At 39.0% G+C, this 27,110-nt stretch overlaps 2 protein-coding genes across 3 annotated transcripts; both read left to right on the forward strand.

Annotated features, from left to right (window-relative positions):
• The first annotated feature begins 120 nt into the window (after positions 1-120).
• Positions 121-5,264, forward strand: LOC137091549 (TatD DNase domain containing 3-like). 2 transcript variants are annotated; one of them, XM_067456083.1, is made up of 10 exons: positions 121-264; positions 353-385; positions 462-535; positions 680-758; positions 843-905; positions 2,346-2,455; positions 2,539-2,594; positions 2,679-2,791; positions 4,279-4,359; positions 4,442-5,264. In XM_067456083.1, the coding sequence occupies exons 1-10, from the start codon at positions 175-177 to the stop codon at positions 4,583-4,585; spliced, it is 843 nt and encodes a 280-aa protein (XP_067312184.1). In that variant the 5' UTR covers positions 121-174; the 3' UTR covers positions 4,586-5,264. The 2 variants fall into 2 exon arrangements, with proteins under 2 accessions (XP_067312184.1, XP_067312185.1); XM_067456084.1 differs by having other exon boundaries at positions 4,282-4,359.
• A 3,029-nt stretch (positions 5,265-8,293) lies between these two features.
• On the forward strand, positions 8,294-26,608 carry coq8ab (coenzyme Q8A, genome duplicate b). The gene is made up of 16 exons (XM_067454704.1): positions 8,294-8,425; positions 13,766-14,013; positions 15,116-15,235; positions 15,357-15,623; positions 15,811-15,877; positions 15,983-16,057; positions 16,137-16,262; positions 17,817-17,902; positions 21,273-21,413; positions 21,515-21,596; positions 21,673-21,766; positions 23,958-24,099; positions 24,197-24,304; positions 24,398-24,463; positions 24,557-24,643; positions 25,710-26,608. The coding sequence occupies exons 2-16, from the start codon at positions 13,996-13,998 to the stop codon at positions 26,001-26,003; spliced, it is 1,773 nt and encodes a 590-aa protein (XP_067310805.1). The 5' UTR covers positions 8,294-8,425; positions 13,766-13,995; the 3' UTR covers positions 26,004-26,608.
• Positions 26,609-27,110: the final 502 nt, after the last annotated feature.

Here is a 27,110-nt window from a genome sequence, read left to right on the forward strand (position 1 = left end):
GGCTCGATTTATGAATATTAAGTACGTACTACGACGTTCACCGACGATTGGCCGAACGGCAGAAAGATGGAGGCATCACTGGAGGACCTAATTAATATTCATGACATAAACCTTCGCCGTAGTGGGGTAAAGATGACCGTCACATCCGCTTGTGTAGTTTACTTCTGCTGATCCATGTGGACATTTGAACGATCTGAAAAATATACATCTATGCAAGGATATATCGACTGTCACTGTCATATTTCTGCCGAGGATTTTGACAGTGTAAGAAAGAAATATAGTTGCAAGGTTCATAATACTATGGAACTATCTGAGAAGTTCCATAATGATCTGTGTGTTGTGTTTATTTTAGGACATTGATGATGTCATTAAAGAGTCTAAAAAGGTACCGCTTTCAGTCTACATTCTCTTTCAATCTTATATCCATATTAAGAGTGCAATAATGTGTATTTTATTATTAGGCTGGGCTTGTTGCCCTTCTTGCTGTAGCAGAGCATGCTGGTGAATTTGAGAAAATTATACAGCTCTCACAAAGGTACATCTTTTATATATATATATATATATATATATATATATATATATATATATATATATATATATATATATATATATATATATATATATATATATATATATATTAATTTCAAACTCGATATGAAATGGCTTTAATGTCCTATAGGTTCCCTGGATTTATTATGCCATGCCTTGGAGTTCATCCTGTCCAAGATCCAGCACAACCCAGGGGAGCCTTACCTGAGGTCTGAAACTTGTGCAAATAAAGATGCATGTATTTTATTTGCTGACTTACAACTGACACAGTGTCCTTCTTTTCTGCCCTGCAGGATTTAGATGCTGCATTACCGCTGATTGACAGATACAAAGAGAACATTGTGGCTATTGGTGAGGTTAGACACATACTGTATTTATAGAACTCTGTAAGATTTTAATTAATCCCTTAAAGTGCCTTCACTACTTTGAAATGCACAGCATTATTCAATGTGTTGACTTAATTTCCAATGAAACAGGAAGACCAGTCTCAGGAATTGTTTTGTTTCTGAGACTTCCACAGAAATACACAGATTGGGCATAACATAACCAATATTGTGTTGGTCCCCCTTTAGCTTCCGAAACAGCCCCAACACAGCGAGACATGGACTCCACTAAACCCCTGAAGGTGTGCTGTGGTATCTGGCACCAAGATGTTAGCAGCGGATCCTTTAAGTCCTGTAAGTTGCGAGGTGGGGCCTCCATGGATCGGACTTGTTTGTTCAGCACATCCAACAGATGCTCGGTTGCATTGAGATCTGGGAAATTTAGAGGCCAAGTCAACACCTCAAACTCGTTGTTGTGCTCATCAAACCATTCCTGATTTTTTGCTTTGTGGCAGGCGCATTATCCTGCTGAAAGAGGCCACAGCCACCAGGGAATACTGTTTCCATGAAAGGGTGTACATGGTTTGCAACAATGTTTAGGTGGGTGGTACGTGTCAAAGTAACATCCACATGGATGGCAGGACCCAAGGTTTCCCAGCAGAACATTGCCCAAATCATCACACTACCTCTGCCTACTTGTCTTATTCCCATAGTGCATCCTGGTGCCTTGTGTTCCCTAGGTCAGCAATGCACACATACCCAGCCATCTATGAGATGTTAAAGAAAATACTCCACATTCTTCCATTGCTCCGTGATCCCAGTTCTGATGCTCATGTCAACTGTTAGCACTTTCGGCTGAGGACAGGGGTCAGCATGGGCACCCTTACTTGTCCGTGGTTATGCAGCTCCATACTCAACCAGGAACATCCCACAAGAGCTGCAGTTTTAGAGTTTCTCTGACCCAGTCGTCTAGCCATCACAATTTGGCCCTTATCAAACTCGCTCAAATCCTTACACTTGCCCATTTTTCCTGCTTCTAACACATCAACTTTGAGGACAAAATGTTCACTTGTTGCCTAATATATCCCACCCACTAATAGGTGCCATGATGGTGAAGAGATAATCAGTGTTATTCAAGTCACCTGTCAATAATGTTATGCCTGATCTGTGTTTGTGCATGCTTTAACATTTAAACCACTTCTATTATTGATTGCTATCAGGATGTGAAAAGTTTCAACCAGAATAACAAAACATTTGTATAAATCAAATGCCTAGCCTACCTTTAATTGTCTAATGAATAGAAAATAACAACTGCTTCACTACTGCATGAATGCACTGTTAATGAGCAGTCTTAAATTGTTAGTCAAACTTTTGTGTTAATGCAGGCAAAAAAAAAACAAGGTCTTCCTCTTCCATCAGTACCTAAATGAACTATTCAATGTTATGATTATACTGTGTTATCATTACATGTAGGTTGGCCTGGATTTCACACCACGTATTGTCAACAGTGACACTGGGAAAGACGCTCAGAGACAGGTACTCATTCGACAGGCTGAAATCGCCAAACAGTTAAATCTGCCTCTGTAAGTATCAGTCTTCTGGCTTTGTATATTTGTGCACATAAGTTATGATCCTTCATATAGCATATATGCATTTTGTCTGTTAGGAATGTACACTCAAGATCTGCTGGAAGACCAACCATCCATCTTTTGAAGGAGCTGGGTATGCATACCAAAACATGCATTGACAAACAGTATTTATTCATAAATCAGTTGTCTGTTTTCAATCTTGTCTGTTTTCAATAAGGTGTAGAAAATGCACTTCTTCATGCATTTGACGGAAAACCTTCGGTTGCAATGGAGGGTGTAAAAGCTGGTTATTTTTTCTCAATTCCTCCATCCATTGTAAGGAGTGATCAGGTAAATATACTGTAAAAAGATTTCGACTCATGCCAATAATTGCAAGCTCTCTTTTCAGTATTTGCTCTGCTAACAGACCTACACTAGATTGCCAAAAGTATTGGCACACCTCTCCAGATCAATGATTTTAGGTGCTCCAGTCCCTTCTATGTCCACAACTGTATGAAATCAAGCACTAAGCATGCAGACGCTTCTACAAACATTTGTGAAAGAATGGGTCGCTCTCAGGAGCTCAGTGAATTCAAGCTTGATACCGTGATAGGTTGCCACCTGCGCAATAAGCCCATTCGTGAAATTTCCTCACTACTCAATATTCCACGGTCAACTGTTAGTGGTATTTTAACAAAGTAGAAGCAATTGGGAACAACAGCAACTCAGCCATGAAGTGGTAGACTACGTAAAATCACAGACCGGAGTCTGCTGAGGCACACAGTGTATAGAAGTCGCCAACTTTCAGCAGAGTCAATAGCTTCAGACCTCCAAACTTTGAGTTGTCTTCAGATTAGCTCAAGAACATTTTGTAGAGAACTTCATTAAATGGGTTTCCATGGCCAGGCAGCTGCATCGAAGCTGATTCACACTTCTCTGTCTGGCAGTTCGATGGATGAGACTGGGTTTGGCAGTTGCCAGGAGTACGATACTTGTCTGACTGCATTGTGCCAATTGTAAAGTTTGGTGGAGGGGAGGAAATCTTAATGCTTCAGCATTCCAGGACATTTTGGCCAATTTCATGCTCCCCACTTTGTGGGAACAGTTTGGGGATGGTCCCTTCCTGTTCCAGCATGGCTGCGCACTAGTGCACAAAGCAAGGTCCATAAAGACATGGATGAGCGAGTTTGATGTGGAGGAACTTGACTGGCCTGCACAGAGTCCTGACCTCAACCCAATATAACACCTTTGGGATGAATTAGAGCGGAGACTGAGAGACAGGCCTTCTCTTTTAACATCAGTGCCTGACCTCACAAATGTGCTTCTAGAAGAAGGGACACATATTCCCATAAACACACTCCTTAACCTTGAGGAAAGCCTTCCTAGAAGAGTTAGAAAGATCCTACAGATTAAGAATGGGATATCATTAAAGTTCATGTTAAGATAGGCATCCCAAAACTTTTGGCAATATAGTGTACACTCCAAAACAAAAGCTTGAACAATAAAATAGAACTAATCAAAATGAACAGAAATGTAAATATGAGAATTACATATTAACCAAAATCTCAAACAAATCAAAACTCATATTTGAGCTTATTCATTCTCAATCAAATGCAAAGATTTTTTTGTATTAACCTTTGTTAATAAAAAAAATACACATTTATATTTGACTACAAACTAATTTCAAGCATTTAAGTGAAAGTATTTATGTGAAAATGTTCCTAATGTCTTAAGATCTTGTCCAAACATTTAACTTATTGTATATCCATTTGTATAATTTACAATAAAACACCACAGTGCATTTATTCACACATCACATGATATCCACCTCTTATAAGAAGCAGAAACTTGTGAAGCAGCTTCCTCTGGAGAGCATGTGTTTAGAGACGGACTCTCCTGCACTGGGACCCGAGAAGCAGGTATGGCAGGTTTCAGTTTTTTTTCATAAACATCATTTGACATGTTTTTTTTCATTAATTTACATCTGTGTTTTAAATATAGGTGAGGAATGTACCAAGGAACATCCGCATTAGTGCTGAATATATTGCCAAAATCAAAGGAATTCCCTTGGAGAAGGTCATAGAGGTCACTACCCAGAATGCCCTGCACCTTTTCCCCAAATTAAAAACATTAATCAAAGCTTGACATTAATACACACCTCTGCAAAGTTGCTTAAAGCTGTCTTTAAAAAAAAAAAAATAATAATTGAAATTGAGAAATTGTGATCAAGAATTGTTTTGTTTTTTTCAGAGGACATCGGATTTTCATTTATTTGACTGAAATATTAATCATTTGGGGTTTTTTATTCGACATGTAGCCTATTGTTCCCATTCGGTGGTGTGACTGCTAATGACCACAACTGCTAAAGCAGAAGAAAAGTATTTTGAGAAAAAAATTTTCTTTGATTTGATGTCAAACAAATATTGTATCATTGCTTATGAAATAAACTGAAATAAAAACATAAATATACAGTGGGTCTCAAAACTGAAAGAAGTCAATGAGCAACAAATTGACACTAAGCTGCTTGTGAAGATTTTTACAGCATATTTATAGGATAGTCAAAGCCCTGTTTGGGCAGTAATTGTTTTTCGTGGGGTCATAAGCTATTTTCATCATCTGTAGGTGCTAGTCTGTGATTTTATTTCTGTGCGAATCCAGAATGTCAGTGATTTTCTCCCACCAGCCGCGTAAAAATCTCCGGCTGAATTACCTACTGTTTTTTGACAAACACCAAGGTCATGTGGTCTTTTAATTGTTGTACGAAGAAGAGATCACTTCAAAATTAACTGTTCATATTGTAAAGGACCTCAAAGTATGACGATATACATTCTTGTCAGAGCCCCCACTGTTACTCAGCTTGCAAGGGCCATGCAGGAAAGTATATTGATGAATAGATTTCCTACCCCAGAGCCAGTAGTATTCAATGGTGAACCAATTCACTTTATTAAATGAAAATCCACCTTCATGACACTAATTGACCAAAAGGGCATCTCTGCTGCAGATAAACTGTACTACTTAAAAAAAGATATGCGAGCGGTCCGGTTTGTAAATGCCTCGAGGAAACTTTCTATAGAAATGATGAAGAAGCTTACCAAGATGCTTGGGAAAGGCTCAACCAATGATATGGTCAGACATTTGTTATCCAGAAAGCATATAGAAAGAAACTGTCCTGCTGACCAAAAATATAATCAAAGGATGCTGAAGGATTGAGAAACTTTGCAGACTTTGTAAATGCATGCATGCGTGCCATGCCTCATGTAAAAGGAATGGAAATCCTATACAACTGCGATAAAAGTCAAAAATTGTTACAAAACTACCTGAATGGACAGCAGCCAGGTGGAATCGCCAGGTTTCAAAGACACTAATGAAGGGCAAAGACTTTCCCAGCTTCATTGATTTGCTACATTCCTGTCCCTAGAAGTAGCCTAACCCAGTAACTTCCATCCATGTGATTCACTTTCTTGAATCAACCAACAGTAAGATAAATCTAAAGGACATTAAAAGGAATAAGACAAGTGCATTTAACATGAAGACTACTGTGCAAACTGACAAACAACCAGCAACCAAAACATACATGAGACCTCCATGCATAATCTGCCAAGGCACACACTAGCTTCACAAATGTCCAAACTTCATGAAAATGTCCCTGGAAAATTGAAGGATGTTAAATTGTTATGGCTGTTTGAAACAAGGTCATAGTGCAAAGGACTGTAGACACTGCCTCACCTGTGACATTTGCACTAAAAGACACCCAACCTATCTTCATGATGAGAACTACTGTAAAGATCTGAAAGGACAAAGGCATGTGAACATGGAAGATACAACAAAGAATCACACATTAGCAACAACACCCGCCATGTCACACCATGTGGCCAGAGGAGGAGTGTCTTGTCAGTACCTCAATGATAGTTCCAGTGTGGGTGTCATCTGCTGCAAACCCATGCAAAAAAAAAAAAAAAGTTGTATGCATGGTTAAACACACAGAGTGATACTGCTTTTTTTGTCCAGGATGTTAGTCATGAACTGACACTACAAGCTGAGGTGTCTACAGTGAAACTAAAACTAACTATTATGATGGGAAAGAACACGGCTGTGAATAGTGGAAAGTTGTCTGATCTCCTCATAAGAGGCTACAGTTCAACAACAATCATCAAACTCTCTCTCATGCATACACAAAGGATTACATACCGGCCAACCGTCAAAACATACCAACCTGTGAGACAGCCAACCGCTGCAGTCACTTTTCACAAATCATAGATGAAATCCCTCCTCTCCTCAGGTTACTATTGTCCCAGAGCTTTAGCACCCAGGCAAACAATGTTAGGCGGAGATGATGAACCATACGCCGTTCAGACAGACCTAGGGTGGAGCCTAGTTGGTAGTTCAGAACCCCACCTTGAGACAGGTATGATGAGCAGCCTCTGCCATCGTGTTGTCGTCAAAGAAATTCCCCCAGTAACTCCCTTGGATGCAATCTGTGCAATGGAAGGTGACTTCAGAGAAGTCAGTGTAAACGGCATCACAGTGTCACAAAAAGATCTCGTCTTCCTTGATGAACTTCAACAAGGCATAAGATCCGCAGAGATCTGACTTAATCACCTCAAAAGGAAATTAACCTGAAACAAGAAATACAAAGGAGGATTATATTAAGTAGCCTACATGAAGAAATCAAAGTTGATGGACTCCCTGGCGAGGCATGGTATATACTACACCATGAAACAAAAAGAAACCTGAAAAGGTTTTTGTGCATAGTTTTTTACTGCTCAGTCAAACATATAGGGACCAGTCTCAACGAACATCTCTAGGCTTGTCCAGACATGATTAACAATCTGACAGGTGTCCTTTTACACTTTCGATGACATCAAATAGCTCTACTGTGTGACATAGGAAAAGTGTTCTATCAATTATAGGTCCAGGAGAGAGATCGTAACTACCTTCGCTTCCTGTGGTGGAGAGATGGAGACACAAGCACACAACCTCAGGATGTTCAGGATGACGGTGCATCTCTTCGCCAGGCTGTGCAAACTATGCGTTAAAACATCTGGCCAAAGAGAACAGCATTACTTCCCAACTAGGCTCCCAGTTCATATCCTTAAAAAAATAGACTTTTATGTGGATGATGGAGTTACAAGTGTGAAAACAGTGGAGGACGGCATGCAGCTAACTCAAGAGGCACGTGAACTGTGTGTCAGAGGTGGCCTGCGATTGCATAAGTTTTTGTCCAACAGTAGTGCCTTTCTAAGAAGCATACCGACGTCAGAGCATGCATCTGACATCAAGACTAAAGATCTTGTGTTCTGTGAGACACAAACCGAAGAGCACTCTAGGATTCGTCGCCCTCTATCTTCTCAATGGTAAAAGAATTCATCAAGAAATGTGTCGACAAGAAACCGGATGGGACGACCTACTACCTGCACATCACGGTGGGAGTGCTGGAAAAAAGATCTCATTTAATTTGGAGAAATTGCAGATAGCTAGATATTATATGCCTACCAACTTTGAAAAAGGTGGTAAAAAGACTTTTCAGATGCAAGCACCAATGGATACAGACAGTGTTATTATCTGAGAATGATAAATAAGGACAGAGATTTTCACTGTGTTTTTGTCATGGGAAAAGCACGCGTGTCTCCCACAAAGGTCACCACAATCCCAAGATTAGAACTTACAGCTGCAACTGTCTCAGGCAGCGATGTGGAAGAGTTATTTTGGACAGACTCTAAAGTCACTATAGGATACTTAAGTAATAAAGCAAGATGTTTCCACACATTTGTTGCAAACAGGGTGCAAAAGATCCAAAACAATATGACCCCTCAGCAGTGGTTTTATGTTTTAACCTATGAAAACCCTGCAGACAAGGCATCTAGGGGAACAACAGTAGATGGACTGCTCTCAACCGACTGGTAAACAGGCCCTAAATTCCTGTAGGAAAAGGAAATACAACTTCCAGCAAATGAAAACACAGAGCTTCCAGTCGGAGATCCTGAGGTGAGAAAGGTGCAAACATTACACACACAAACTGCAGAACATCAGGTCTTTCTTCACACCCTGACAAAACTTACCAATTCATAAGATTAACAGAATACATTAGCTGATATAAAAACTTGGATGAAACTTATTTAAGTTAAACTTAACTTAACTTGCAACTTAATTCAGATAAAACTGAATTTTTAATTATTTCACAGAAAAGCTCCATAAGTAGTAACCTAGAACAGTGGTTCCCAACCACATTCCTGGAGCCCCCCTAACACTGCACATTTTGCATGTCTCCTCAATCAAACACACCTGATTCAGGTCATCAGCTCATTAGTAGTGACATTATTTCACTCATTAGTATCAGTCAAAGGAGATATGCAACATTTGTAGTGTTAGGGGGGCTCCAGGAATGTGGTTGGGAACCACTGACCTAGAATACTGTCTAACACTTGATGACTGCTCTATCAAGCCATAGTCGTCAGTGAGGAACTGTCGCAATTCACCAGTGTGAGTGCCCGTGATCACCACCAGAGGGCACTGCACCCCGGACTGTCACTCCATCACAAACTCCATTACCCATAATCCTTTCCCCAGACTCATGGGTAATGTAGTTTGTGATGGAGTGACAGTCCGGGGTGGAGTGCCCTCTGGTGGTGATCACGGGCACTCACACTGGTGAATTGTGACAGGAACCTTGGTGTGCTCTTTGATACCAATATTTCATTTGAAAGCCATGTTTCTAGCGTCTGTAAAACTGCATTCTACCATCTTAAAAATATATCTAAATTACAGCACATACTTTTAATGCAAAATGCTGAACAGTTAGTACATGCGTTCATGAGCTCAAGGTTAGATTATTGTAATGCTCTACTGGGTGGTTGCCCTGCTTGCTTAATAAACAAACTCCAACTGGTCCAAAACGCAGCAGCTCGAGTTCTTACTAGAACCAGGAAGTATGATCATATTAGCCCGGTTCTGTCAACACTGCACTGGCTCCCTATTAAACATTGCATACTTTTTAAAATCATACTTATTACTTACAAATGTCTAAATGGTTTAGCTCCCCAGTGCAAGCTCTTAAAGGACAACTCCGGTGAGAAATGAACCTAGGGGTAATTAACAGATGGTTACAGAGTAGATCGTTCTCTGGGATGCGTTTTCTTGAAAATCGAATGTAAACAGTTTTATCTCTAAAAACAGATTAGCTTATAATGCTTGTCTATGGGGCACAGGGTAGACACAGGGTGGTAAAATTAAATCGCTAGTTAATACCACTAACAAGGCTCAAAATAGCCTCACACTAACACGGCAGCATAATGAGGGTCCCTACATGCAAACCGAAGCATTGAGAACTTTGTAAGAGTACAAACAGTTTAATAAGAAGATACGTTGTAAACATAGTGCCTTACGCGTTCACGGACAGGCACCATCTCGAAAAACAGTCTCGATGAATCAATCTACGAGCGCTGTTCTAAGTGAGCTGGTCGATAGGAATTAAGTTTGTGAAATGTAATAACATGGACATTTTTGTATTTATTTATTTATTTTCTCTGTTGTGTTCAGTGTTTTCTTCCGGAAAATGAGATTCCAAGTCACAGTTCATCACTTAGCAGAGCTCTCGTCGCTCGATGAGTCGAGACTGTTTTCCAAGATGGCACCTGTCCGTGATCGCGTAAAGCACTATGTCTATAAAGTGTCTTCTTATTAAACTGTTTGTACTCTTACAAAGTTCTCAATACTTCGGTTTGCATGTTGGGACCCTCATTATGCTACTGTGTTAGTGTGAGGCTATTTTGAGCCTTGTTAGTGGTATTAACTAGCGATTTAATTTCACTACTCTGTGCCCCATAGACTAGTGTTATAAGTTAATCTGTTTTTAAAGATAAAACTCTTTACATTCGAGTTCCATGAAAACGCATCCCAGAGAACGATCTACTCTGTAATCATCTGTTAATTACCCCTAGGTTCATTTCTCACCGGAGTTGTCCTTTAACATATTATACTCCATCACGTCTATGTCGGTCTCACACTCTACTTTTAATGAATGACAAAATGCTAAACTCATGGTGTCAAAGATCTGCAAAGACAAGTATATCAAGAGGAAATAAAAATACTAAGCAAAGGTAGACTATTTACCAAGGAACAACAAACTTTACCATCTTGATGCTTTTTTAGACAGTGATGGCCTTCTCAATGTGGGAGAACGACTACACAGTTCATCTCTTCCTAACTCATTCAAATATCCAACAGTCATTCCAAGAGAACATCATGTCACAAAACTGATAATCGCATACCATCATGAAAGGGTTAATCATCAGGGCAAAGGCTTTACCATGAATCAGATTCGATCCAATGACTATCCCCAAGCTGAGCCAAACAGTTGAATCCTATATTCGCCAGTGTGTGTTTTGTCTGAAACTAAGGCGATCCGTGGAAGAACAGAAAATGAGTGATCTCCCCACAGAAAGAGTGGAACCCTCTCCACCTTTCACCTATTGTGGCATGGATGTCTTTGAGCCGTTTATCAATAAACAAGGATGCAAAGAAAAAAAAGATATGGCCTGCTCTTTACATGTTTTTATTCTCATGCTATTCATGTAGAAATGCTGGATGACCTATCAACCGATGCCTTTTTCAACAGACTGTGATGCTTTATTTCACATGTGGCTCAGTCAAGCAAATTAAGCGTGACCAAGGGACCAATTTTGTAGGGGCCAAAGATGAACTCGCTACAGCTCTACAGGAAGTTGATGCAGTGAGACTGAGAACATTTATTGCGGAAAAACAATGTGATTTAGAATTAAATGCATCTCACGCATGTCATGCAGGCGGAGTGTGGGAAAGACAAATAAGGACTGTGAGGAATGTTCTCAACGCTACACTCACCATCTCATTTTCTCGACTCAATGATGCTTCCCTATGGACCTTTTTGTATTACTGTGATTGTGAATAGTCGCCCTCTTACAACAGAGAACCTGAACAATCCAAACAGTTTGGAACCACTCACTCCTAATCACCTCATCTCCATGAAGTCTACTACTGCTCTACCTCTTCCTGGGAGGTTTGTTAGAGAGGATTTGTATGGAAAGAAGAGATGGCGTCAAGGAAATTTCCTAGCAGATCAATTTTGGAACCACTTGAGGAAGGAGTATCTCCATAACATCATGTTCAGACAACAGTGGCACAGAGAAACATTCAAGTAGGTGATGTAGAGATGGACACTGACAAAACACAACCAAGATCTGCGTGGAGGCTTGGAAGAGTCTCGGTGACAGTAACAGACAAAGATGGACTCGTTAGGAGGGTCAGAATAATTCTTGGTGACAGAAATCTGAACAAAAAGGGTGAAAGGCAGAGCAGAGTCTGTGGTTGAACATCCATTTCATAAGTTAGTTGTACTATTAGAATTTTCTTAAGAGAAAACTGTAAGTTAACATACAGTTAAGCTTATAAGGTTAATAGTTGTTCATTGAAGGGATTGTTTTATTTAAAATTATTTATGTTTAAATTTAAGTGTGTTAAAACAATATATGATTTAAAAATAATTTGGTGTGGGGAGTGTAAAGGACCTCAAAGTATTTTTATTTTGAAAGAACGGGATGCACGGGGGATCTAATAAAAACAAAGAAAATGGACAAGGAAAAGATCGCTAGCTATAAAGAGAAGGTGAAACAGCAACAAAGGTTAAAGAGATTAAGAGACTCGCTCCTTCACCGTAAATCACCTTCTGAATGAACGAGTTTATCGCTGAGGTGGCAATGGCACGCACGTTTATTTTTTACAGATGTCCACAAGAGAAACAATTACCGTCTGAATAGGGCTTTTAAATACATACAGTGTTCACGTGGGTAAACTATAGAAAGAAATGGAAGGCCAGGCAACAAAAAGGTTAGAGTAATGAAATTAACTTTCAATACTGTAAAAACAAAAGTGGAAAACTTGCTTTTACCAGTAGATGGCAGAAAATACAATTTGTCTCAAATCTAAAAATGGGCGGTCCTTGCCAGAGTTGCCTAGTCTGATGTTTTCCTGCGCAAGTGGGATCCTTTAGAGTAATAGTTCCCCAAAAATGAGATGTTTATCTGCTTACCTCCAGGGCATCCAAGATGTAGGTGTGTTTGTTTCTTCAGTAGAACACAAATGAAGATTTTTAACTCACACTGTTTCTCCTATAATGCATGTCAATGGGATGTATTTTTATGAGAGTAACATACGAATCCAAATTAAACCCTGTGGCACGTGACGATACATTGATGTCTTAAGACACAAAACAAACAGTTTGTGCGAGAAACCCAACAGTTTTTATATCATTTTTACCTCAAATACAACACTATGTACATTAGTCGTCACCACGCCATCACTGACTGCAAGTGAGGTCAAATTACATTTACATTTTACATTTAACATTTACATTTAATCATTTAGCACACGCTTTTATCCAAAGCGACTTACAAAAAAGGGTAGAGCAATAGAAGCAACGAGACAAACAAGGCCAACAACCTGTAAGAGCTGTAATGTAATTAGCACAGTACACAACTTTTTTTTTATTTTATTTTTTATTTTTTTATAGCCAGCTACAACAAATACTCACGTACGGAAAATACAGAACACTGGATTTTGATAGCTATGATAAATTACACGATATGGCGTAGAGATACACGAAAGAGATCGGATTCTCACACAAACTGATCATTTGTGTGTCTTAAAGACATCAATGTGTCTCCACGAGCTACTGTGTTTAAAACTGTGATTTGTATGTCTATGTGTTTTTTACTCTCATATAAAATACCCCATATATATGTAAAAATATTAATTTGTGTTCTACTGAAGAAACAAACACACCTATATCTTGGATGCCCTGGGGGTAAGCATTTAGTTTTTGGGTGCACTTTCCCTTTAACACTTGTGGGTTAAGGGTTTGAAATTTTATTTGACTGAAATGCTTGTATAGAAATAATGATAGCATTGTACTTTTCTGATCACTAAGATACAGGCTAGTGTTTTTAATTTTGCGCAGTGACTAGTCTATAAAATATGTATTTTTGGTAAGGGAATAGCATATATCCTGGTTTCAGACAGGGTTTAGATTAAGCTAGTATTGGGCCTTAGAATAAATCAAGACATTCAAGTAGCTTTTAAAATGGTACATGCCTTAGTGTATGTGTTCATCTTGAGACAAAACAATGGCAGTGATTAAGATATATCACTGCTAGTTACTTTCAGTGAAGGCATTTTAAAAAAGAATGAAAAAAATAATATTTTACAAAACATTTTTAATCCAAAAACTACAAGGCTTAAGCCTTGTTTTTGAAACCAGGTTTAAAAGTTTTTATATTTGTGATCTGGTCATAGGTCTATTTTTATTGCCATTGGGATAGTTTTGTTTACGCAGAACTGGCAACCTATGTCCGTAGCGCCGCCTGGAGGAAGAAGCGCTTAGTGAATCCGTTTTTGGCTGCAGTATCTCAGAACCTCAGCTCACTGTTTTCACACTGCTTCATTTGCATGCCATGGTATGCCCGGGCAGCTCACGGAGACTTAATGAAGACTGAGCATAGACTGGTGTATGAAGACTTAAGTGAATGCAACTAAGGATTGTAGTAAGTTTATTCCTTATGAAATATGCACCAGAAAGCTTGTTTGGTCATTAGTTCACTGCTGTCATTTAACTTGTTAAATGAAGTTTGAATCATGAATTAATGTAGAATTGATCAGGGTTCATTCTGAATCCAATGGAGATTGCATTCTAAGTGTTAAGTGTTGTTTTTATGTATGTAGGTTATACATATATGTGTAGGCTTTTTATTATTAATTATTATTTTTATTCAAAATTTGACTAAAAGCTATAATATTATGTCACTATAACGTTATTTTAATTACGATACTATATATCATACTCATATATATATATATATATATATATATATATATATATATATATATATATATATATATATATATATATATATATATATATATATATATATATATATATATATATATATGAGTGCTGTCAAATCGCATCCAAAATAAAAGTTTGTGTGTGTGTGTGTGTGTGTGTGTGCGTGCGTGCGTGCGCGCGCGTGCGTGTGTGTGCGTGTTGTATATACTTATTATATATATGCAAAATTGTAAATGCACAGTCATTCAGGTATTTATTTAAAAAATATTTGCATGTATATACTAATTGAAATACAATATATATATATATATATATATATATATATATATATATATATATATATATATATATATATATATATATATATATATATACATGCATGTGTGTGTATTTATATATAGCCATAATAACTACACACAGTACACACACACACATTTATATATAGCCATAATAATTATTCACAGTACACAGACAGTCAGACAGACAGACAGACAGACAGACAGACAGACAGACAGACAGACAGATAGATAGATAGATAGATAGATAGATAGATAGATAGATAGATAGATAGATAGATAGATAGATAGATAGATAGATAGATAGATAGATAGATAGATAGATAGATAGATAGATTTTATGTAAACATAAACTTTTGCATGTGATTAATCGATTTAATCGATTTGATCACTTATATATATAAGTGTATATATATATATATATATATATATATATATATATATATATATATATATATATATATATATATATATATATATATATCAAAAGTTCTTATTTTACAGCTCTGGAAGATAAAAATGGCAGCTGATATGTTATTGATAAGGGGAATCAACAGGTTCAGAAAAGTTACACTTGGAGGTCAAAAACGAGTCCGTTTCACCACACCTCTCCTGAAAGAACAGGTAAGATTGACAATCTGCTGTCTGAGTGGTGTTATCTGCCATGATTTGAAGTCAACATTTCCAAAGCTTCATCCAGATCAATGTAGACCGAATTTTTACTTTGTTTGCTCTACATGCTCAGTTTCAGGAGTGTGACAGTTGCAGCCACCCAAATGCCTCCAGGTCCAGTGGCGTTATGGGTGTTGTTGAACGTGCCACGGGTCGTGACAGGTATTTGGGGAGATCTGGACAGAGGCTATTTGGAGAGATTTGTCCAGCCCAACAGCACGTCTATGGGAAGATCTGTTCATTCCACCAAGACCACAGATATTACAGTGGACTGAAAAGAGAAGGTGTTGACACAACCAAAGAAATTAAAACACCTGATTCCAGAAAACATAAGCAAATGGTACAGCACACAAACTGTAAATTCTTTTTTGTAACACCGCCCTGACTGAAAGTGTTAAAAATGATATGTTTTGGTCTGATTTACTTTGAATTCTTTAACATCTAAGCGGCATTGCAATCGATTTTTATCTTAAAGCAGTAACTAGAAACACCTTCTCTGAGTATATTATCCACTGTTGTTTTCTCAGCTAAGTAAGAGTGCCAGAGAGAGAAAAGTGCCAGTCACGAGGCTCGGAAGGTTGGTGAACTTCGGAGGTGAGATAACACAAACACATTATAGTGTGATTGCTTGTTTAATTATCTCAAAAAAGGTAGGGTTTGGCAAAAAAGCAAACGTAAAAACTGTCTTGTTTCCCACAGGTTTAGCTGTTGGACTGGGCATTGGAGCCATTGCTGAAGTGGCAAAAAAGAGTCTTGCACCTGGAGATAAATCAGGTGGGTAAATATGGTTGGACATTATGGTTGGCGGTGATTTACAAGTTGGGTTGTTTTATTTCTCTCTCCTCTTTGGCAGGACAGAAAAAAGCAATTCTGGACTCAAACCCATTCATATCAGAAGCCAATGCTGAGAGGATTGTTCGTACTCTCTGCAAAGTGAGAGGAGCCGCACTTAAACTAGGACAGATGCTCAGCATCCAGGGTGAGAGATTCTTCCAAACACATCTGTCTGTAGCGATAATGAACATTAGTGTAGTCTTTTTTAAATTCAGTGCAAGCTTAATTATTTATTTGAAGTACCCCATATACACTACCAGTTTGGAAATATTTAATATTTTTGAAAGTGACTGTGTAATATATATATATAATACAGTCTGGGGACTGAGGAGACAAGTTGGTCAAGTTTAGGAATAGGAATGTTGTCCCATTCTTGTCTAATACAGGCTTCTAGTTGCTCAACTATCTTAGGTCTTCTTTGTCGCATCTTCCTCTCTATGATGCGACTGCAGGCTGGCCATTTCAGTACACGGATCCTTCTTCTACACAGCCATGATGTTGTAATTGATGCAGTATGTGGTCTAGCTTTGTCATTTGTCATTGTCCACCTGGCACGCTTTTGGTGGGTTTAACACAATGACGGATGTAGAAACGATGAGTCGTTTCCCGTTGATCGTTTCCTGTGGTCTGATTGGTTGAAGGACTATCCAATTACGTACAGAGTAATTTGAATAATGCCAGTTGATCACGCCCCTTGTGCACTAGAAAATACAGAGCAGACTCCCCAGACCAATGTTCAATCCTAAAGGGGTGGTTGCATGCGATTTCACTTTTTTAACTTTAGTTTGTGTGTAATGTTGCTGCTTGAGCATAAACAATATCTGCAAAGTTACAGCGCTGAAAGTTCAATGTAAACGGAGATATTGTCTTTTAAATTTACCACAGTTTATTGCCTACAAAAACGACCGGTTTGCACTACAACAAGCTTCTTCCTGGGTTGGTGACATCATAAACCCATGCTAGTCTGTGCAGATGTGACTTCTGCCCGTAATGGTAAGGCGCGTGGCATTAGTATGAATAATTAGTATAAATAGAATGATATTATTCACTGATCAGCAATCTATACTATATATATATAGTATAGATTGCTTATCAGTGAATAAAACCATTCTATTTATACTAATTATTCATACTAATTTTATCACAAATATTTAAAAATAGGATGGTAAAAGGTTTTTATCACTTGTTTTCTTCTCTCATTCGGCTGCTATACCCTTGGCATTGACCTGTTTGCTGTACTGACTCATGGCAGGGTTTATTCCTGTTAAGAATTTAACACAAATGTCATTCTGAAATATCATTACACCCCTTCCCCTGGACACAGTGTAGATCTGTTTATGTTGCTGACTACATTCTGTATCTTGTCACCTGTTAAAAGGAAAGTAGATCCAGACAGAAAGCTGATAAGATCACATTAAGTCTCATTTAATCTGTTGTTGTTTTTTAAAAGGCCTGTAATGCATTATATGTCATGTCATTGAGGTGAATTATATGCCATGTCATTGAGGTGAAGGACTCAGCTAGCTGATTCATGATCCAAAATAAGAAAACCAGCTGGCCACAATAACCATGCAAAGCTTTTTTTAGTGCTTCATGCCGTTCACGCAGCAAAAATACATGTTTGGAGTTCGCCTAAAACGTGTTTGCATGATCTGCTACACATTGATCTTTGGTTCTGCTCATCTTTTCTTGTCCATAGACGATGCTTTCATCAACCCTCAGCTTGCAAAGATCTTTGACCGTGTTCGACAGAGCGCCGACTTCATGCCCACCAAGCAAATGATGGTATATCCTCAAATGTGAGAGTTGAAAACAGTTGGAAACAGCTTTTGCATCTTAAAGTCAGTGTTGGGGTAACACATTACAAGTAACGCAAATTTTAAATTTACAACAAAATATCTTTTGAGTTACTTTTTCAAATATATAATGCTGTTGTTGTAGTTCTGAACTAAAAGTGAGCGTACATTTACAGGATTCAGGATTTCTCAAAATTAATAAAAACAGTCAAATGCAAACCATCACGCTGTCACAGACACGCCAGGCTCCCACGTCACAGATTCACAGCGCACACTCTCACCTGAATACTGATCACGCACACCTGCAGCCCATCATCACCCCATCATAACCCCAATCACCAGCAGCACAAAAGTCACATACAGGCACTCAGTCACTGTCCGGTCTCATCAAGAGAAAGGTACTAACCTCTTCTGCTTACCTTAAGGACTCCCTCGATGTTATCTACCAGCCTCCAGCGTCTCTTGCCTAGTCCTCCGAAGAACAACCTGAATGGTCCGATCCCATTCTACCAAACAAGATCTTCATGAGTCCCATCACCTGGTCCGAGGAGACCCTGCCCTCCTCCAATGCCTCCACCAACACCTCGCCGGGCTGCCCCCCAGGACTCCATTACATCCCACGAGCACGGCACACCTCACTCATTCACTCCGCTCACACCTCATTGGGCAATGGCCACCCTGGGGCCAATGAAACCATCTCGCTGCTACATGATCGCTTCTGGTGGCCCAACATGGCAGGAGATGTTAGGTGGTACGTGAGAGGGTGTCGGGAGTGTGCCATCTCCAAGAGTCCCCGACACCCTGTGGGCAAGCTCCTCCCGCTGCCCGTGCCAAATCGTCCATGGTCACAACTAGGAGTGGATTTCATCACCGATCTCCCAGTGTCCAATGGCAATACCTGCATCCTTGTGGTGGTAGACCGATTCTAACTTTGAAGAGCCTGCCTACAGCCCTAGAGACAGCTGAGTTAATGTTTAATGTAATCTTTTGGTATTACGGAATCCCTGAGGACATTGTGTCGGACACAGGACCACAGTTTACCTCTTGAGTCTGGAAAGCATTCCTCTCGCTCCTAGGTGTGACCATAAGTCTATCGTCTGGCTACCATCAGCAGACAAACAGGCAGACGGAGAGGAAGATCCAGGAGATCGGTCAATTACTCCGTACCTTCTGTCATGGTCACCAGAACTCCTGGAACCAGTTCCTGGGTTGGGCCGAGTACCACTGGACTGACCCCCTTCCAATGCATGCTCGGGTACCAACCCCCACTGTTCCCCTGATCGGGAGAACCATCGGATGTGCCAGCCATCGATTACTGGTTCCGGGAGAGCGAGAGGGACTCAGCGAGCCCTGCGCAGGCGCAAGATGACAGCTGACCTTCGGCGGTCCAACACTCCCACTTTCCAGCCGGGACAGAAGGTATGGCTGTCAACACTGGACTTCAGATTGCACCTGCCATGCAGGATGCTCAGTCCCAGGTTCATTGGCCCCTCCAAGATCACCAAGCAGATCAACCCTGTCACTTACAAGCTCCAACTCCCACCTGAATTCCGGATTCACCCCACGTTCCACGTTTCACTCCTAAAGCCTCACCACCCTTCTGTCTCTCCCTCCACAGAGCCTGGCGTTGCCGAAGAGACCCCCCTCCCACTCATTGTGGAAGACGGCACCGCGTACAGCGTAAAGGAGATCTTGGACTCCCGGCGCCGTGGTGGTCTCCTGGAGTACTTGGTGGATTGGGAGGGCTACGGACCATTGCAACGTTCATGGGTACCCAGAAATGACATTCTTGATCCTACTCTGCTTGAACATTTCCATGCCTCTCATCCCAACAGACCTGCACCATGAGACCGAGGTCGACCACCACGAAGTCAGGGTCCGTGGCCCTCAGGAGCGGGCCGTGGATGGGGGGGTAATGTCACAGACACGCCAGGCTCCCACGTCACAGATTCACAGCGCACACTTTCACCTGAATACTGATCACGCACACCTGCAGCCCATCATCACCCCATCATAACCCCAATCACCAGCAGCACAAAAGTCACATACAGGCACTCAGTCACTGTCCGGTCTCATCAAGAGAAAGGTACTAACCTCTTCTGCTTACCTTAAGGACTCCCTCGATGTTATCTACCAGCCTCCAGCATCTCTTGCCTAGTCTCCTCGAAAATCCTGTGTCCAGTGTGTGTGTGTTCCGTGTGCTCCAGCGTTCCTCTCCAGCGATTTCTCTGACGATTCCCCTGTGCATCCTGAGCCTACCCAGACCACGCCATCACCAGTTCACCTGCACTTCACCCAGTTACACTCTCACTGGTGCTCAATAAACTTGCAAACTCTCCATCTAGTCTCCGCACCTGTACTCTGTACCTGTGGCACACCCAAACCTGCAATAATTTAATATGTTGAACAGCGCAGATATACTTCATGTATTTAATCTCACTTTATCAACCATTGTCTTTGCAGGATCCAATTCCAATTCATTTCTGACCTTCGAGGATCCAATTAAACTATACCAATAAACAAAATTGAAGTTTAATTGCATAATTAAGTTAGGCAATTAGTTACTTTATTAGGGAGTAATGCAATATTGTAATACATTACTTTTACAAGTAACTTTCCCCAACACTGCTTAAAGTTAAAAAACGTTTGCAATTGATTTTATGTCTGTAATGTGAACTGCTTTGCTGTTGAGCTGAATTTAAAGATATTAAGAAAGATGATAATTTTTGACTCCATTAATATAATGGTTTCTAAGGCTACATTAATCCAGATACATTTGAAAATGACATTTCAAAGTGCTGTCCATCCACACTAGTATTTGAAGTGTTTTCCAAAAGTTTCCCGTTCACATTGAAACACAGAAAAATGAAATAATTTTACTGTGATTGCATAAAATGTAATAATAGCTCATAATAATAATAGATGTTACAAATAGACCTGATATAATAACATTCTCACATTGTTCTTCAGACACAATCATTTTATTTAAAAAAATATCTCACTAGGTCGCATTCAGTGGCTATTGCATGTATGGTCTAAAACAGATGTTTTACAGCAGGAGAGCAATTTCATACAATATGCATCACATGACTAAACATGCATAATCTTTTTCAAAGTTGCATCATCTCAGTTTTAACTGTCCACACAACAACGTTAAATAAATATTAAAATTTATCAACTTGGGGAGGGTTTTGCAGCACAAAATTGCCAAAGCAGAAATCATAGAGGATAAAAATGCATTCCAAATGTATCTGGATTAGTTTGGGTGTAGCCTGTGATAACACTTCGCAGGTCGAACAGCATATAAGTTTAAAAACAATATAAGATTTTGTTTTATGGTGTGTTTATTATTTGGACAGAAAACGGTGGTCAGTGATCTGGGTCCAAACTGGCAGGATAAACTCGAGTACTTTGAGGAGCGTCCGTTTGCGGCGGCCTCCATCGGTCAAGTTCACCTGGCCAGAATGAAGGACGGCAGAGAGGTGGCCATGAAAATCCAGGTTCGAGAGTTGGCTTTGTTTCATAGTGTTTCACATATATGCTTTGTGCTGCTGGACCTATTCTAGACATTAAATAATTGAACATTATTATACGCTGCCAGTATCCAGGAGTGGCCAAAAGTATAAACAGCGACGTGAACAACCTAATGGCAGTCCTCAGCATCAGCAATGCTTTACCTGAAGGTATGAACTATGTTGTGTCAGAATGCTTTTATTTTAGCCCTACTGTAACTGTATCTGTCGTTGTGTTCGCGTGAAGGTTTGTTTCCGGAGCATCTCATAGAAGTCATGAGCAGGGAATTGGCTTTGGAGTGTGATTATGTACGAGAAGCCAAATGTGCCAAGAAATTCCAGTGAGTATTTCAATATCTAGATCCAAAGTGTGGGCCCATAATCTCAGCCTAGTTCATTTAATATTTAAATGAGACTTAATACTCAAATGTTAGACTTCAGACCAGTTTTATTTTAGTATTATTTATATGCTAAATAGGTATTATTTATGTTATATTATTTATTAATATTTCTAATTAGCTTTTATTTATTTCAGTTTTCATTTTAATTTGGATTAAGTTTGTGCTTTTGTCATTTCTATTAATTTATATTTAGCTTTAATATTTATTTTTAGAACCCCCCCCCCCCAACTATTTCACCTTAAAGGCACAATATGTAAAACAATGTCGTAGCTTGATTTCAAGGAATCATGGAAGTTATTGCCTTCACCTCTACAGCCGGTGGAAAAGAATCTGATGGAACTTTTTTGAACTTTTAAGTTAATAATTAATTACATTTTGAGTTAATAAGTCCATACATACCATTCTCATCTCCGTGCGTGCCATAACTCTGTCTGACACACCCACCGCTAGCCTAGCTTAGCACAAAGACTGGAGATAAAAGGCTCCATCTAGCCTACTGCTCAATAAGTGACAAAATAACGCCAACATTTTCCTATTTAAATGTTGTGATGTGTATAGTTAGCCTGACAAGCCAGACTCAAGATGTGTGGTCTGGAAACTCACCATTGACAGCTCAATCCGAGAGGTGGGATAAACGGTTGTCTTTCACACTCCCTCTGCACACAATAGGATAACGCTACAACCAACCAGAGCAACGAAGGTGAAGCGGAGCTAGTTCATAGATTAAACTTTCGCCGTATCTGATCGGCAAAACTCCGAACACATCTTCCCTTTTTAAGAATGACTTCAGTGCCGTTCTTTGTTCTTTTCTCAGAGAAAAGCTTAACTCCAAGTCTTCCAGAGTCATGGTCAAAGCTGATTCGAAAGACCGCTGTTCGCCAGCTTCTGTGTTTACTCGGCCGTCATTATGTTAAGCCCCGCCCACCGACTATACACGATGTGATTGGCCTGACCAGAGTTTGGTTTTTACAGCTCAGACGTGTATTGAGAGTTGCTAGACGATACTCGCGACAGATTAGATTTGCTGCCACTAGGGTGCGTCTAGATTTCTTGGCTAGTGTATAGTTACATTGTGTACTAAGTCAGACGGAAAGCGCATATACATGTGCTGGTCATATAATTAGAATCAAAAAGTTGATTTATTTCACTAATTCCATTCAAAAAGTGAAACTTGTACATTATATTCATTCATTATACAGACTGATATATTTCAAATGTTTATTTCTTTTAACTTTGATTATTATAACTGACAAATAAGGAAAATCCCAAATTCAGTATCTCAGAAAATTAGAATAAGAATAGAAAATTAGAAACTATTACTTAAGACAAATACAAAGAAAGGATTTTTAGAAATCTTAGCCAACTGAAAAGTATGAACATGAAAAGTTTGAGCATGAACAGCACTCAGTACTTAGTTGGGGCTCCTTTTGCCTAAATTACTGCAGCAATGCGGCGTGGCGTGGAGTCGATCAGTCTGTGGCACTGCTCAGGTGACCTATATAACAATGGTTAGTTTTCTGTCAATGAATGTCTCCAAACAGTTGCTCAACTGTCTAATAAAATTATATATTAAAGAATCTGTGGTGTTTCCATGATTTCTTCAAAATAAAAACAGAATAGGCGACGCATGGACACGGTCCGTGTCCTGGTTATAATTACTTATTTCTTTGGATTTAAACATTCTTAGAAGAAAAACACATTTTGGATAATGTAAGTACAAGTACACACATAGGTATTTAAATCCCAAAATCTTACATATTTTGCCTTTATTTTATTTCAGTTAATTGCCATAGCAACATTTCTAATATTCAATTGTTTTTTTGTTTTGTTTTTGCTTTGTTTTAATAGTAACAAAAACTGTTTTTGATATTTTTATAAGAACAACACTGAATCATAGATAGGAATTATGAACTGCATTTCGTTATAGAGTTAGATATCACCAATCAAATTGACTTTATTGCACCTTTTGTAATATAAATTATACCAATGTGTAAGTTTAGTGTAAAAATATTCAAATGCATGTTAGATTTCATGTTTCTGGAACATTCTGCAATATATTGTTTATGTAGAGTACAGTGTTTTTTTTCTGTGGCACAGGTGTAACATTCTGTGTGTGTTAATATCATCACAGGGAGTTACTGAGGGGCCATCCTTATTTCTACGTGCCAAATGTTGTGGATGAACTGAGCAGCCAGCATGTCCTCACTACAGAGCTGGTGTCCGGTTTCCCTTTGGATAAGGCTGATGACTTGCCACAGGAACTCAAGAATGAGGTAAAGCCGGCAACACATGCCTTCAGGCTGATGCAGTCTTTTTTTAGTATTTTTATAGTCCTGAACAGCCATAATGTTTATATCTGCTCTTTATCAGATCTGTGAGCAGATTCTGATTCTGTGTTTGCGTGAACTCTTTGAGTTTCGATACATGCAGACGGATCCCAACTGGTCCAATTTCTTCTTTGACCCACAAACACACAAGGTATATTTCTCTGTTTTTATTGTATATTTGGAATCGTTTAATCTGTGTTGTTTTGGTTGCAGTTAATATTCTCAGGGATTCATTCATATGCAGGTTGCTCTGTTAGACTTTGGAGCCACTAGAGGTTTTGATGCAAGCTTCACTGATGTCTATATTGAGGTAACACTGTAAACTTTACAATCTGTATATTTTTTTAATTGTTATGTGTATTTAAATTTTGACATTTTGTAAAATTAATGTTTTCCTAATCAGATTATCAAGGCTGCTGCAGACAGGGACAGAGAGGGAGTTTTAAGACGTTCAATTGATATGAAATTTCTGACCGGATACGAGTCAAAGGTACAGTAATTCACTCCAAAGAGCCCACCGACCTAAAAATAACGTAGCTTATAATAATAATTCAGCTTGTTTGAGAAGCTCCATTTGCATAGTAAACATTGGACATTCATAAGTGTGAATGGAATTGACTCCACATGTTGAACGGCAGTGATAGAAAGAACTGACTGAATTATAAGTCACAGAATCTTTACGTAATCACACAACAAAGGAGTAAGAAATCAAGTATAATTATTTGACTTATTCAATTATTAACTCTTTCCCTGCCATTGACAGAATTTTCCAGGTTTCTGTGTTTTCACTGTAATATGGTAGGGGGGCGCTATTACACATCTTCGGAAAGAGTACTGAATCTCATGATAAAAACACATGCAAAGAAGACACAGAAACAAGCGATATCATATAATCGCATGCTTATGTAAAATATTGCATATATATCAAAACTGCCTAATGCTACTCAATGAAATGTTGGACAAGCTACAGGACTGTGCAGCTTGATGATGGACTCGATCTACTCCATCTGTGTTTTAATCAGCATTCTGAAGCGTATCTGGATGTAGAATTTCTCAGCTTTTTCTCAAAATGGTGCTTTTTTGGGAAACTTTGGAACCCATTGAATAATTTGGTCAGTTCAATAATCATTTTTGCAACTTTATATAATATATTTGAAAGAATTAAAAGATCAGTTTCACATCTATCCTTGTTTTATTCAACTGGTCGATTCAGCTACTTTTACTTTTTTAGAGTAACTTACTAGTGTCTCAAGACGGTTTCGGTCTCGACCACATTTGTACTCGGTTTTGTTTTGGTCTCAGACTAAGAGGACACTGGATTTTGTTTCAGTTCTGGTCAAATTGCCGGTGCATTGCCTGCTTTATTTATTACCATCATTAATGTGATTGGATGTAAAATGTACTGCTTCAGATTACTTTTATATATATTTAATTATATAAAATCTAATTTAAATCATGGTTTTGCATCCTTTTTCCCACGAAACCTTAATTCAATTCAGTTCTGAATAGCACACAACCTTGAGTGTAATTTCCCTCAACTCTTTTCAATATTTCAGGCCATGGTGGACGCCCATGTGGATGCAGTGATGATCCTCGGGGAAGCATTCGCATCATATGAGCCATTTGATTTCGGGTCCCAGAGCACAACAGAGCGGATCCACAGTCTGATTCCTGTGATGCTGAAGGAGCGTCTGACTCCTCCGCCGGAGGAAACATACTCACTGCACCGCAAGATGGGCGGCTCCTTCCTCATCTGCTCTCGCTTGAAGGCCAAGATAAGCTGTAAGAACATGTTCCAGGAGGCCTACGATAAATACTGGACAGATCGGCAAAAAGAAACTGCAAAATGAACCATTGGGCATATCAACGTGTGTGTACCAGACAGAAATGGATTTGAAAATAATTAAATGCCATATGTTAGAATGATGAATATGCACTTTATTTGGCCTCAAGCTTAACTTTACAGCAGTAAATGGAGGGTCTTTGGCTGTGGATTATACTTGAATAATATAATTAAAGATGTAAATCTATAAACGAGGAGAACACTGTTAACAGCTATTGTTTTTTGGTTTGTATTTCAATCTTGAGTAAAATATCCATTTGATTTTGCAGAACCAAATATGACCTAATTGTCAAGATGACATCATATGCTTGATATGTTTATTTTGTGATTTAATACTCTTAAAGAAAATGTTTAAAAATCAGTCATTGTTTGAACTCATTTACTGTACGCTCATGTTGTTCTAAAGTTTCTGAAGGCCATATTTTTTACCATCCCTGTTCTAAACGAATTCTTTCTTCCATAGAAACCAAAAGATGAGGCTTGTGATGGTACATAACAGTGATTTTCATTCAAATTTTGACCACATTGTTTGATAAACAAAATGCTAACAAACAGTTTGTCTAAAATAAAAAAATAACTCTAATGAGCAGGGTTACACTGAGAAGTTCAGCTGGACTTAAAAGTTCAGTCATCCTTAGACATGCATCACCCATTATATTTGTTGTATCTGGCTAGTGTTGTACTATGGTATCTTAAATTGGAGTGCTTAAAGGGATAGTTCACCAAAAAACTAAAATTCTGTCATTACTTACCCTCCTGTCATTCCAAACCCGTAAGACTTTCGCTCAGTGACAAAAAAAAAAAAAAAAACTGCATAAACTGACAGAAGCTATCTTAGGGGAAAAATTATTTTAAGTGTAGTTGATTGTATAGTTTGTCTCACGTCCACTAGAAAAGTGACCTATACTGGGACCAACCACCTGGGGGCGATCGAGACCCTTTGACTTCAGTTTTCATCACGAGTGCGGCAGGCTTGTGCCTGGCTTGTAGTCAACACTAGTAAACACGGATATTCAAATGTGTGCTCTGACAGGAGAGACTTTAGAGAAACTGCTTGGCATCAACAACATCGACCCATATGACCTCTCAGAAAACTCCTATTTTAGCTTAAAAA

This window comes from Pseudorasbora parva, chromosome 10 (genome assembly GCF_024679245.1).
Source record: "Pseudorasbora parva isolate DD20220531a chromosome 10, ASM2467924v1, whole genome shotgun sequence".
Classification (NCBI taxonomy): domain Eukaryota; kingdom Metazoa; phylum Chordata; class Actinopteri; order Cypriniformes; family Gobionidae; genus Pseudorasbora; species Pseudorasbora parva.